Source organism: Bombus pascuorum, chromosome 9, assembly GCF_905332965.1.
Source record: "Bombus pascuorum chromosome 9, iyBomPasc1.1, whole genome shotgun sequence".
Lineage (NCBI taxonomy): Eukaryota > Metazoa > Arthropoda > Insecta > Hymenoptera > Apidae > Bombus > Bombus pascuorum.
In genome coordinates, this window is record NC_083496.1 from 1,283,170 (window position 1) to 1,298,011 (window position 14,842).

The 14,842-nt window shown below is 41.9% G+C and overlaps 1 protein-coding gene across 2 annotated transcripts; it reads left to right on the plus strand.

Moving 5' to 3' along the window:
• Positions 1–443: 443 nt before the first annotated feature.
• Positions 444–7,343, plus strand: LOC132910898 (ionotropic receptor 25a-like). 2 transcript variants are annotated; one of them, XM_060967043.1, is made up of 5 exons: positions 444–1,312; positions 3,436–3,784; positions 5,245–5,783; positions 6,196–6,525; positions 6,747–7,343. In XM_060967043.1, exons 2-5 carry the CDS (start codon positions 3,500–3,502, stop codon positions 7,021–7,023), a joined length of 1,431 nt encoding a protein of 476 aa, XP_060823026.1. In that variant the 5' UTR covers positions 444–1,312; positions 3,436–3,499; the 3' UTR covers positions 7,024–7,343. The 2 variants fall into 2 exon arrangements, with proteins under 2 accessions (XP_060823026.1, XP_060823025.1); XM_060967042.1 differs by lacking the exon at positions 444–1,312 and having other exon boundaries at positions 3,149–3,784.
• The last annotated feature ends 7,499 nt before the right edge of the window (positions 7,344–14,842 follow it).

Below are 14,842 nucleotides of genomic sequence, written 5' to 3' on the forward strand. Positions count from 1 at the left end.
GGCCCGACTGACATGCATCCTGATTATACTTCTCCTCCCTATCGCTGTCGTCATAAAGAATTATTTATCGAAAATTCGCATCTCATTGGCCGTTATCATGGAATTAACCGAATGAAAATTGCGCTGGGATATGTTAATATCGGACGAAATGAATGTTACGTAAACGAATCAGCGAAGTTAATTTCCGCCTAATTAAAAATAAACAGTTAAAACTCCATGTTTCGATATACATTGGCTTACGAAAGTATTTCAATATTTATCATAGAAAATTATATGTCCTATGTATCCATATTAGTATCCTAAGTGTTGTACAAAATATATTGAAATTGCGCGATACACATAATACATAGATACAAAGTATCTACAAGTCGCAAACGTTTTCGCGAGGCTGTGTATTTTAAATTTTCGTGAAGATACAACTCGAAAGTTTCAGCGGAGCGATTAACGAGAGTCTTAAAACAACGGAGGAATCGTTTATCGTTAATTAAAGAAAAAGAAGAGATAGATAGATAAATAGATAAATGGAGAGAGAGAGAGAGAGAGAGAAACGTACGAGATACCGAGAAGCTCGCAAGGACCAAATGTGACTCGACTAAGAAGATTCTAATTACTAGTTCTCAACGTCGTTCCCTTTCTCTTTGCCGAAAGTAACGTCATTTGATAATGAGGATTCATTGGACGACTGGAAGGTAGAACGGCGAGGGTATTTCGTCAAGGACTCCATTCTCGTCCGCGTCTCCCTCTTTCCTTCGATTTCTCGCTCTCTTTCTCTCCCCTTGTCTCTCCCCTGTGCAACTAGCTCAGAACAGACGCACAGCCACGGAGACAATATCATACGTCGGGAAAATCGAAGAATGGCAAGCAACAAACGTATCTATGTGTGTGCATGTCAAGGTGTTCCAATTTGCGTGCGAATACGTGGAAAAAGCTCGCCGGTGATTTTACAATACGGCGCCTAACTATAGTGCTCGGCATTGTTAGAAAAGAAATACTTTGTGTAAAAAAAAAAAAAAAAAGGGAAGAAAAGAAAGAGCGGGCGAGACCGAGAGACGAAAAGCGAGACAGAGAGGGAAAAGTCGAGGAACAGACCGAAAGAGAGGAGAGGGAAAAGAGACGGTGGAAAAGCAGTGGGCAAGCTTTCAGTGTGCCATTGCCGCGGCAACTAGCTACATAGTATAGAAACGTAAACGAAGCCGAGAATCAGCCTTCTCGAAGATTTACAATCACCGTTTGGAGCCAATAACTTCCTACAGTCATCGGCAAGTTTCCGACCAACGCAGCGGCTTTCCACAAGGATTCCCAAAATTTGCGGGTACGATCTATCGCCGTCGTTCAGGGATTAAACGCGTTAATGAACTGCGATCGAGCGATCGCCTTTCTAACGTAAAATTGCCTTTTATCACGAAACGCGAGGCAAGAAACGGAGAACGTTAAAAACGTATCGAAATTTTACGATTTTCCAACGTGATCGAAAGAAATACGAGGGAGAAAGAGTTTCTGATTTAACGCAGCGATGATATCGTTGCTAATTTCTCACGAATTGCATCAAACGATCCGGTCTTTTTCGACGGCGCCGCGCTTTTTCGTTTATTTTATCGGGATTCAGTGACTCGCGGCAATTAAAGTTCGCTTGGCGCGATCGCGTTCTCCACGCTTTTTAGTTTCGTCCTCGTTATACCGCCGCGCTCTTCTATCGGGCCTCCCTTGCCTTTTTGCAGCTTTTCTCCTTTCCCAGCGATGGAAATTCATAATCCAATTTTCGAGGGCCGCGGTGGTTTTTCGGGTTATTAATCGCGGGAACGTGGACCGCGCGCAAATATGACGATATTTCGGGGCGGTAAAAAAAAAAGGGGGTGGAGGAGTGAAAGCGAATCTAACCGCGGCTGCAACGACGATAAATTTACGTCGTTAATTCTCCTGGCAAAGCCGAATTGGCCTGCCTTTGTTGTAGCACACTGCCACCGGCAATAAATTCACGATTTCGATATCGGCTCTGCCAAAAGGTTGCCGACGAATTAATAACCGATCCATAGATATCGTCATCTGGCTTGCAGCTCGATGAGATTCGTAATTATATCGCATGGTACGCGACTCTTGCCACCCTTATTTCTCTCGAGATTTACCACTCGACCGATCGCTCAGAGATACGTTCCAATTTCCCTGAATTCCAACGTTTGTTATATTCTGTTTCGATCTGTGATACGATCCCTGCCCATCGAATTAACACCGGTAAATATCTTCGATGTTTTTCGTTTTTTTTTTTTTATTAAAATTGAAAAACGTGAACGAGCTCTGTATATGACAGCAAAATCGATCAATTATTAAGATATTGTACATCGTTCCATCGCGCGTTTCTATTCTCGTTATTACGCGAAACACCTTGAATTATCCAACTACGAAATTACACGTGCGATCCCTGATTTGATCACCAAGGGTTGTAGATGGTTACTTGCAATTAAATAATATAATTGCGACGAATATAAACGCAATTAATTCTCCTTCTAAATTGTTCGATTTCAGTTCGTACAGATTTTAAAGTGTATAAATATTTAGCTAGGCTTTTCGGAAAGGCTAGGGCGAAAGCTTAGCAAGGACAGATTTATCCGCGTGTCCATCACCGGTTGCATTAATTACTCGAAAACGCGGCACCGGCTTTAACCACGAAATTTATGATGTCGCTCGTCGTCCACGATTGCGATCAGAGTACGTGTATAGTGTCAGGCTTGCGAGCTACGAAGATTAATAGCGCCTTAAGTACAGGGATTTGACATTCTAAGACGTCTCGGCGACACGAACAAATTTACGGAAGCCTCAGTTTCAACTCGGAAACGGACACTCGAATCCACTTCTCCGAACTTTGTCATTTGCGTTTTCCTTGTTAATACTCTGGCGTGCTTTGCAAATTGAATGTAACAATTCCAATTATAGACAGAGATCGTATCAGATACGTGTCCGTGCTTACCGTATTATCGACTATCCTTTATTTAGCCTGTTGATTATTTCGGAGAAAGCGTGTCAGTAGTCGCGTGTAAGTAGAACAAGTTGGCGACTGGTCAGACGTGCCGGATATGCGACCAGTTACTACTACTAGCTTTTAAACTCTTACACTTTCCTTTACTACGTTTCTTTGCCTGTTTGAAAGACACGAACATCTAGATATAGGAAGAATTCGATAGAGACACATCGCCAGGAAATATTTTGCTATTTTATTTACACTGAAAATTCTATTTCACTTTGTTTCCGAAATACCGCGAATCTATCCATCTCTCGACTGTTCTTTCCCTCAACATCTTATAAAATACCTTCTACTTTACGATCGAAAGCAACGTTTCGCTAACAAATAGCCGAATATAACCGCGATAGAGTGTAAGATTTTCACGAGGTTATAGAACAAAAGGGATGTAGATCGTTCGATCTTTCTGCAAAATTAGATAGGTGCCTGTATCTCGCGGCCATAAAACTGCAACCAAGCCAAGAGAAAAGTAGATAAAAGTAAGAAATGACCATCGGAAGCAGACCGATCTATCGAGCGGTAACGGAAATCGCTCCACCGTATGTCATGTACAATAATACCAGTGGCACTTTTTACGGATATTGCATCGATCTTCTGAACGACATCGGATCGTTGGCGGGTTTCGATTACACGATCAGAAAGTCTTTCGACGAAAAATACGGGGATTTGGATCCGAAGACTGGGCTTTGGAACGGTATGATCTACGAGTTAACGAGCAATATGTCGGACATCGCTGTCGGACCCATATGGATCACATCCAGCAGGGCTCAGGTATTTATCGATCCTTACTGCGTCGTAAAAAGAATATAAAATTTCTTTTCGTGTCCTAAGCGACGAACGAAACGCTCGCAACGATCAATCGATGGATAGACATATATTTGATATATCCATTTTATATCGCGATGGGAATTCCGCGCCGACGATGAGCGTTTCAAAATCGTTCGAACGTTTACGTCGGAATATTGGCAGCGATTAAAAAGCGATTCGGAGAATACACGTGAAAATTTCTTTAGGAATTCGGTACGTTAGAATTTAATCTTAAAGTTGAGATTAATAATCTGTGGAAGACACTGTTAAGGATTGTGGATCTTTGGTGCCGAAATAATGTTACAGGAACATTGAATATACACTGGGGTCTAATATTAAAATAATAATATATTTATTTCATGAAGGATTTCTCGCATATTCTTCGATTCACACTTGCACGCGTCTTCGCACTTTCTCCACACACTCTAACCGACTCTCTTTCCAGATGCTTCCAAACTCCCGCCGATCGTCATTTGTCCTAACAAAAGCCTGGACGCTCACCGACGCTTACACACATGTATCCACACACTGATACTCACACAAGTAACTCTAATACGCATTTAACCCAGTCCAGTACGGAAAATTATACATATCTCAACAGACACAATGTTTATGTTGAAATAACATTCAGCGATGTTTATTGAACAGAACTACAGAACCACATGTATATGAGCGAGTGACATAATTAACAACGTATACAAGAATCGTTGATTGTTGGTCAGTTACCCTCAGACTAGGCTTAGGCAGTGACCCATGATCCCTTAAATACTTTTTGTTAAGGTTATTGAATTATTATTGAATTATTAAATTGTAAGGTATAGTAGGTATATGTATTGTGAATATTAAAGTACAAAGTGTGGAATACCATGTAAGCTGGTTCAGATCCGCACGCTAGCAATGTTACCCTGAGACTAAAAGAACCCTGAAGCCAACGTCGTACATGTACCGCTTATGGTCTGTCCTCTTTGTCTATGCACTGTCGATGGCCTCAGCGCTTGAGAAAACCAAAGACCAGACGTAGAGTTTTCTTAGAAGTGGCGATCACTTCAACACTTTTGAACCCCACTCTAACAGTAACGAGTATGACCTGTGTAAGTGTCTTGTTCAAATGCCTGTGCGGGTGTCTGTGTAAGGGTACTTATGCCTATGCGTGAGATATCGTTGTACTCCAACACGGTATGCTCGAAAAGAGAGAGAGAGAGAGAGAATCTTTGAAAAGTTGTAAGCGAGAGACAAAGTTTGAGAAAACCACATTGCATTGAATAAGCAGTTATCTTGAAATTATTATTCTATTACTTTTACTTTAAAATTTCAAATTGTTTAATTCCAATCGCTTTACCAGTAAGCTAACCAGTAACCGATGATCGAACTTCTCGATGATAAAAAGTTCGTAAAAGTTAATGGTATAATGGTATGATATCCAGGTAGTGGACTTCTCTGTTCCGTACCAAAGACCAAGCGGTTTCACGATAATGATGCTGAAGAAAAGGAGGCAAGTCCCGTTCCTCAGGTTCCTAATGATCTTGGAGATCGATGTCTGGATAGGCTTTGCGTTCGCTTTCCTCTTCACGATATTTCTATTATATAGTCTGGAGAGGTACTCGCCCTTTAGCTACCGGAACAATCGGGCAAAGTATCGGAACGAGGCGGACGATCGATTCTCCTCGTTGAAGGAGTGTTTCTGGTTCGCGTTCACGTCAATCACTCCCCACGGAGGAGGAGAAATGCCCAAAAATTTATCAGGGAAGATAGTGGCCGGCACCTGGTGGCTGTTTTGCTTCGTCATGGTCGCCGCTTACTCTGCCAATCTCGCGGCCTATGAAACTCTAGAACGGTTGGAGAGAAACATCGAGTCCATGGACGACCTTAGAAAGCAGTATCGAGTTCGGTATTCCACCGTGGCCAATTCCTCGGCTTTCAGATATTTCTTAGCAATGAGAAGGATGGAGGAATGGTTCTACACGTAAGACGCTCTTGCCTTTTAGTGCCATTTTCCATTTAAAAAATGAATCCTCTTTCGGGACTAAAATTATTTATCCCATGATGATAATTAATTATTCATCCACGATACAGCCACTGTTTTCTTACGACGAAGAAAGCTTCTTGCTTTTAGACTAGTTACGCTTAACCCTGCCGCGATCTTCCAATTTTTACGCTCCGATCTTGCTCTCGTTTCGACGAACAAAGATTTTTAACGCTTCGACGTAGAATCGAAACGAGCAACTCAACGGTATTTTCACATCTTGTTTAAAGTATCATTTCGCGTTGCAGAGATACAAGCAGCTAGCTAGAATGAGTTAGAAAGTAACGCAGCAGGGTTAGCATCGATTCGAACGGTTCTTGCACAGTGGTAAAATGAAAATTGCTGTATATAGGAACTGGAGACGTATGGCGTTAGACGAGAATACACCAGAAGCAAACAGATCCGATTATGCCGTGTGGGATTATCCGTTGGAGGACAAGTTCACGAAGATGTATCTTGCGATGAAAGACACGGGATTTGTTGGGAGCGTGGAAGAAGCAGTGAAAATGACTCGGGAAGCAAACCGCACTTACGAGTTCGCCTTTATAGCGGAAGCTATAACCGTAAAATATTTGATGTTGACGAATTGCGACTTGAGACAGATCGGAGAAGAGTTTAGCAAGAAACCGTATGCTTTTGCGGTACAGAGGGACTCTCCTTTGAGAACGAAGCTCAATGACGCGTGAGTCTAACGATGCAAATCGATTCGTTTCCTTGTTCTGCTCGGTTTCGTACGATATTGCAACGGTCAAATCCTAGTCTCTAGTAGTCGTAAAATTTAACTACGCGTTTTCGGGCTAACGATATTACCATGATATAATCTTCGAGTGGAAGAAAACGACTGCCATTAGCTCGTTCGTTCGAAGCTCCATTTAGTGCGTAACGATAAATGTTTAATTAAAGGATTACCAAACTGGCAATTGAACGGAGATTAAACGCTCTGGAGAAGAAATGGTGGGACGAAAATCCTTCGAGAGCGAATTGCCCGGCTGACAAGGATTTTAACGCGGGCTTCGACGTCGACAATTTGGCTGTTACATTCCTGCTAATCCTGCTCGGTATATTGCTCGCTGTTCTAATACTCTGCCTTCAATATTGCTGGTACTGCTATCAGTTAAATAGAAGAATAAAAAAAGTAGGTCTCTATGCGACAACGCGATACACTTCTCGTAGAAAATAAATAAAAACAGAAAAATGACAATAACATGGCATATTTGCACGTTTTTCATGCTGTTTTGTGCGTGTATGTGCTTTCGTGAATGTACAGCAGTATTTTTTCGAACTATGTAACAAACAGAGCAACGAAAAAAGTAAATGTTAATCAGAGGAAAATGGTTGTTTCCTTTTGTTTGTTCATCGGTTTCGCGTATCGCGTTGTAACGTAGCCGAGGCATACATAAATTCCGATATTTTCGATTAACATGTACATCGATCAACTAACTTTGCCTGTTGTTCTTTTCTTTATCTCTAACTAAAATTAAAATCATTCCCATCGATCGTTTGAACTGTTGAAATTATTAGATGTATGCGAATACAAAGGAACGCGTGGATAAATTGTAAGGTAGAAAATATATATTTTAAAAACTAAAGTGTAAATACAAATTGGAATATAATATGAGCTGATCCAGTTCCACACGCTAGCAGTGTTATCCTATGACTGAAAACCTTGAAGCCAACGTCGCCTATCTACTTTTATTTTATTTTATTTGCGTTTATTTTACGATCAATTCTTGGAGAGAATTTTAAGTAAATTTATCTGGCGTGGTACTATGACACGATTAATAAGTGTTTATAGTATATTTGATTCTACTTGAATCTGGCGCTTAGGTCTAAGGTTTTTCTTTTTTTATATATAGTTTATTTTGGTTTTTACAATTTGTCCTGAAGGACATTTGGTGAAGTGTTATATCTCATTGGTAATAAAAAAAAAAAAATAAAATAAAAATAAATATAGCATGTGGGTGGCTACCCCTAGTGGGGTGCCAACTTCGTGTTTTCTAAGTTATATCTTTTATGAGTTAGGTCTAAGGTGTAATGTCTTTTTAGCCTGCGAATCCGTTACGACGTGTCGAGTAGATGAGTAATTAGAGGGTTTGATCCAGATCCGCACGCTAGCAGTGTTACCCTATGACTGAAAACCCTGAAGCCAACGTCGCCTATCTACTTTTTATTTTATTTTATTTGCGTTTATTTTACGATCAATTCTCGGAGAGAATTTTAAGTAAATTTATCTAGCGTGACACCATGATACGATTAATAAGTGTTTATAGTATGTTTGATTCTACTTGAATCTAGTGCTTAGGTCTAAGGTGTAATATCTTTGTAGTCTGCGAATCCGTTATGACGTGTCGAGTAGATGAGTAATTAGAGGGTTTGATGCAAATCCTCACGCTAGAAGTGTTACCCTATGACTGAAAATCCTGAAGCCAACGTCGCCTATCTACTTTTTATTTTATTTTATTTGCGTTTATTTTACAATCAATTCTCGGAGAGAATTTTAAGTAAATTTATCTAACGTGACACCATGACACGATTAATAAGTGTTTATAGTATGTTTGATTCTACTTGAATCTAGCGCTTAGGTCTAAGGTGTAATATCTTTTTAGCCTGCGAATCCGTTCCGACGTGTCGAGTAGTTGAGTAATTGGAGGGTTTTGGTGGTTGTTAACTCTTGTGCTGTGTCTATTGCTGAATTTGGATATTGCCTATGTACCGTTTATGGTTTGCCTTCGACCCAATCGTTTGTCTATACGCAGTCGATGACTTCGGTGCTTGAGAAAACTAAAAGACCAGATGTAGAGTTTCCTTAGAAGCGATGGCCACTTCAACACGAACGATTTCCAGAAAAAAAAAAAAAAAAGAAAAAAAGAAAAGAATCAATCTCGTTAAATGGTGCGTCGCAAGTGGTCACGATTTTCAGTCACAAAGATATCGATAACACGTTAAAATGAAAGTTTCAACGATGCACGTGTGTATGCATGTACACGTGACGAGAGGAAACTAACGATCGACTGGTCAATTACGAGATAACGAGAGGTGACGGCACGCGACGCGTGACATGCAAATTTTTCGCGGTAGCTGAACGTCGTACGCGACGATTACTCTTTTCGCGGCAATGCGAGACGATCTGCGATCGTAAATTTCGACGAGAAGCTATCGAAAGGGAACGAAGCTGCGTCGATAGGAAAAATTGAGTGGATCACGGCCGTGGTAACCAATGGACGAAAACAAATGAAACGAAGCGAAAGCTTAGCTTTTAGTTGCGAGCTTAGCGTCGGTCGCTTGACCGATTTTTGCACGCGATACACCGACCTCGAGAAGCACCGTGTACGCGATCGAAACCAACTCGATTATCGGCCAGTTACTTATCGCGAGGAAATTAGCTGCAATTTGGACGCTGGATTTTTTCCTTCTGTCCGATAAGAAGAATTATTTCGAGGAACTTTCGAAGAAATTGGAGAATAAAGTAAAAAAGGGGAAAACGAATTACAGAGATCTTGCAAGGATGGAACGTAAAAATTGATGATTATTGCAGTTGGTTTTTACGTGTTCGGAATCATGTTCGTGCGATTTATGATCGCCACCGACCATGTTTCAAGGATTTTGCGGCAAATTTGCGGTTCACGTCGAGAGAAATGCCGTGAGTGATCGATGCAAAGACACGGCTCGTTGATCTTCGCGAGTAATTAAATCGCTTAATTTTGAATCTCTTTGAATTTTTCAATCTTTAAATATTTATTTTTGTAACGTGGTTGGTCAAATTCCCACTATAATTTAGTTTTAAGTTAAAGATACACCGATGGCTACGCGGTTTAATTTTCTATCGAGGGAATGTTTCATTTAGAGAAATTCCGTTTCCTTATTCCAGCTTATCTACTACGATTTATGAAAGTTACATAATCCCAGCGGAAACTACGTCGACTGTGAAATGTTACGTTCGAGAGAATATCGGTACAACCATAGCGTGCTTATTGCCAGTAACAATTATCGCAATAATACACACATAAACTTTAATTTTTTGCGCACGAAGGCCGTTGTACCGATCTTTCACTGGAAGGAAAAAATTCCTCGTTTACCGGAATCGTCGAGAATTTCGCGAAGAATTTTAACAGTCGGATAACCCACGGGTCCATTGGAAATGATTAATGGTCCGTTAGCGAAGTCCTAGAACGACCGTACAACTATTTCGTGGCGGATCCATTAGACTAGAATCAACCACAAGCGATCGAAATACAATCTGTCGTTCGAGTGGGTGGCATACGGTGAGTCGAACGGTCAGGCGGTATAATTTTCGATCAAACGTTCTTGATACACCGTCGTACAACCCCATGAATGTCAAGTATTTAATAATACCAGTGGACGATAATCGACGATCCACCGAACGTTTCCTAGTTTCCAACATGGTCGTAACGATTTACGAGCGTGCAATCAGTTCCAACGTGGTGGTTCGTTGTTCTATTCGTGCCTCAAGGAACGATACACGGATACGAGCTCCTTGCGTTCTCGCATCAATTTACATGCAAATCGATGGACCGAGAAAATCGAATTTCAGAAAATTCTACGCTGGAAAACATCGCGGTGCTTTATCTTTAAAACGTGGCGCGTCGTTCGATCGTTGTAATGTAACGATATTACGCGATAATTGCAGCTTTGACGGATATTAGGCTACCGGTTATCAGTTTCAAACGAGATACGAGATCAACGATAGAGCGACCACCTACACGCATCGAAAAATTTAATAAACCGCTATCATCGATCGATCGATTCTTGCACGCGTCGCGGTCCTCTCGAGCTTGATATCCAGATAAACCCTGGTTTATCCGCTTGCGTTATTTCCTGCGTTAATTCACTATCGCATCGGTAATTTATTGTTATTTCGTAGCGGTTCTCAACTGGACATATTTCTGTGCAAACCAAGCTGCTATATTCCCAGACGACTGTCTCGTACGTACGTCTACGGGATATTGATCGGATCGTGTTACACGTACGAACGTAAGGAAGAAACTTTTTGTAGAGAAATGTCGTTCGCGAGGCTCGTTCCTCCACTTACGAACAATTTCATTGATCCTTGTAACACGACATTTCGGTTTACGAATCGTAGAGTGAGAAAGACGAGCGAGATGCGAGTCGGATAAATCGATACCGGTACATTTATAGCGGAAAATAGAATTGTTCGAAGGTTGAAAAATAAACTTCGAACGACGTACTTGCACCTGAATCTTCTTCGCGTTATTCGTTATTTAAAATACACCCTATAGAAATCTTCCACGTATTTTCCACGTATTTTTAAATATACTCTGTATATTTAAAAAACGCACATTGCACAAGATATAACAAAATATCCTAGAAACAACCGTTCGCAACTTAACGAAATAATCTACAAGATTGACGTGTCTCTACATTGGCGCGACGAGGAAGAAGAAAGAAAAATAGCGCAAAAGAGGGTGAAGATCGAGTTATAACTGGTCTATACGCTGTTATTACTGAGCTATGCTGTATTCGGCACACTGACTCGCAGTCAGGACACTTTCAATGAGCGATATAACAACGATCGACACCGAGAACGAAGGTGAAAGAGCACTTACCTAGATCTCGTGATGTCGAAGGGGGACGTTTCATTACGGAAGCCAGGGTGCGCGAAGATGGCAGCAGAAAAGTGCGCCTTGGTCTGCCTATCGCGAGTCGCGCGTGCACCCTCGGCTGGATGATCGCGCGACAGCCGAGAAATACGCGAATTGCAATATTTTTTGCGCCAGTTGTTCGTTCGTACTTGCGCATCCAAGGTGTTGAAGTGATCGCCACTTCTGAGAAAACTCTACATCTGGTCTTTGGTTTCTCAAGCGCGAAGGTCATCGATAGCGCGTAGACGGAAGAATGCGTCGATGACAGACCATAAGCGGTACGCGTGCGACGTTGGTTTTGGTTCTTTTAGTCTCAGGGTAACATTGCTAACGAGAGGATCTGGATCAGCTTTCATTGTATTCCACATTTTGTACTTTATTATTCACAATATATATATGTCGGGTTGGCGTTAAGGGCGTTTAATGAATCTTCACCGGTGCTGTTCATTGTTGTCGCACAGACGTTTATTACATAAATATGGTTGATACAAGATTGACAAGCGGACGCGGTAACTAGACGTTAATTACAATGACCCTAGGTTCGATATAGCGAATCCACGGTCCACGGGATAACGAATATACTTTGCTTCGAAGTCTAAGTCGGATTCGACTTACTACTCGTGATACAAGGATCGCTTGATTAGCTCTTTGTTAAGACGTAGATTATTCACCGATCGTTCAAGAACACTAGGCGTATAGCTCATGAGACTGCCAGAAAGGGAATGACTTTCCGTCACGACGACGCTGCAGAGGAAGACTATGATGGGGTGTGCCTAAGGGCACGAGATCATCGGATTCGTCAAAGAAAGCCTCCACACGGAGGGTGAGGGAAATGGGCGTTGTTGTTAATTGGTTAATTTCTATATCGGCGGTTAGCAAAAGATGCTAGCCGCCTTTGAGAGAAAGTTCCTGGCGGGAAGCGCCGCCCCATATCTTTCCGCAATAGGTGACAGATTTACGGGCGGATAGAACAAAGACTGTTTGTCAATCGGAAGGACTAAGTCCTAAGATTTGTAGCGGCTCCTCAGACTATCTGAGCATAAACTGTGAATGATGCATCCTGTGTGATGCACTGTGTGACGAGCCGCGGAACTGTTACAATGTTTTATTGTCAAGTGTCGGTACTGCCAATTCTTTAAAGGAAAGCTATGTAACTTCATATCTCTGTTAAGCGGAACGTTCATCCCGCGACCGTGGCCACGCTTCAGTGACCGATGGTCGCCTCGAGCCCAAAGACTCATTGTCACAAATTTCGAATGACTGTGTTGGGTTATTTCTTAAATGTTACGGTATTGAGGTTTTCCAAGCAACTCCAACGGGGACCCGGTGTCCTTTCATCTCCGACATATACTTACAATACCTTACAATTTACCCACGCGTTTCTTTAATTCCACATACACCGAATAACCTTAACACAAGGTAGCACGAGCTAGTTTCTTCTCGACTATTGTTCGGGGCAGAGGTCAGAAATAACCGGCCGCTACTTTCAGCTTCCTCGGGGGCCCTTCGCGACAAACAGCACCGCGTTTGTTTGTCCACCGGGAGAGTGAACCGGCATCTGCAATTATCTTCCGGAATTGCAAAGGCCCGCGTGCACTCCGGGGAGCAAGCCGAGACGTCTTCGTGTACCTTGTGTATTATGCAGAAACGCCACGTGTATGCGCGATGCTACGGGCAGTAGATCTCACGGAAGAAGCAGACGCCTGACAAACACGTTCGACGATCCGTGTAAATATCGAAACGTGCGAACGTCGGTTTAACCCTTGAGACGAGACTGATTTCCACCAAAGAAGGAAATCGAAGCTGGATATTACGACGATTCAAAGGGAAGAAATCAAAGTGGACGGTTTTCGGTCGTTGGAATGGACAGTAGCGATATTCGTTTGGAGAGCTGGGCGAAAAAATGCGGCTACGCTATGCATAAAACATTAATCAGAGACGTTAATAGGCACTCGGCTCGCGTGGATTTTACAACTTACCTCGATAACGAAGTTCCCTCGGAGGCCACTCATGTATTTTTCATTGAACCTGCCTTTGGTCATCTACATGCATATTTCGACTGCGTTTTCCCGCGTCGTTCATTTTATTTCCCTCTGCTTCGCCCTTTTCTCCCGCTTCAGCATTTCCAGCGGTATATCTGGCGCGTGTACACACCGACATTGCGTATAAAAATAGTCGCGGCGAAAAATGAATTTTCCAGGCTTTAAAAAGGGAAGGAAACGGAGCAGAGCAAACAAGACGAATCGACTAAGCCGCGGCTGGACTTGGTTGGAACGTCACAAATATTGGCACTGGCGTTTTAAAAAATGTTCGTTGCTCCGAGTTAATCTTGTATCTTGGTTAATTGTGGCGCGCACGCCAGACCAAGGCAAAGTGGACGAGATGAAATTTCGATGAGGGCAAAGTCGGTGAGATAAAATTCCTACGAGTGCAAAGTCGGCCGGATGAAATTTTAACGAAGGCGATGTCGAAATAAACGAAATAAACGAAATCAAATTTTCACGAATTAATGCGTTTCTAGAGGAGGATGAAAGAGGGCCAGAAACGAATCGATAAGTTTCCTTGCGCCAAAATCGTACGCCTCGTAAGCTTCGTCGTTTCAATGCTTTTTCAACTGATTCGTTTGATTACCAGCAAACAGAGTCATTTGCTGAAAGCAACGAAACGCTAGTTCTGGGAGTTATCGGGTTCGTGCTACTCGACGAGTTGAATCGAAGGGATGGTTGATTTACGAGCACACGCGAACGCAACCTTTTTCTATAAATTCGTAAACGATTTACGTATCAAAAGTAGTTGACCTTTGACGACAAATTTCCATACGAATAATTTATATTTCCACTTTTTTTTCTTTCTCGCCGAGACGAGATATCGAATTAGAATTCAAATACCTTTCGAGTATCGTATCATTTAAAAAACTGTGTAAGTGGAAACGAGATATCGTAACACGAGGCAGAGAGCTAAAGCCTCTGCGAGAGAGTGGAAACGTGTAAACGCGTAATCGGAAAACCGTTTTTCGGGAAACGAGGGTATGCAGTTTCTTTTGGAAAATATACGCGGCAATTTTTAAGCTATTTAAATTACCGCTTATTAAATAAGAAGCGACAGAAACGTAATATCCTATAGGTTTAATAAAAGAACGTTCGCACATAATTTCTACTTGCCATCTTAATTTCATTTTTCCAAGCTTCGTAACGGCCACCCCATCGATAGGCGTTCCTCTTTAAGCTTTTAATTTACGATCGCGCTGTATCATTGCCAGCTAGCGTACCGGCGGTGCAACAGATTACTCCGTTCGAATTAATCGTAAAATACCCGAGTTATGAAATTTGACTGCACGTGAAAATTCTCGTAATGTAAAGCGTGCGGAGAAACTGCAAG

Bases quoted from the DNA above. Each gene is read 5' to 3' on its own strand.
- LOC132910898 (XM_060967043.1), top strand. From the start codon at position 3,500: ATGACCATCGGAAGCAGACCGATCTATCGAGCGGTAACGGAAATCGCT. The intron at 5,784-6,195 runs GTAAGACGCTCT...TGCTGTATATAG, and splicing joins ATGGAGGAATGGTTCTACAC to GAACTGGAGACGTATGGCGT. The intron at 6,526-6,746 runs GTGAGTCTAACG...GTTTAATTAAAG, and splicing joins AGAACGAAGCTCAATGACGC to GATTACCAAACTGGCAATTG.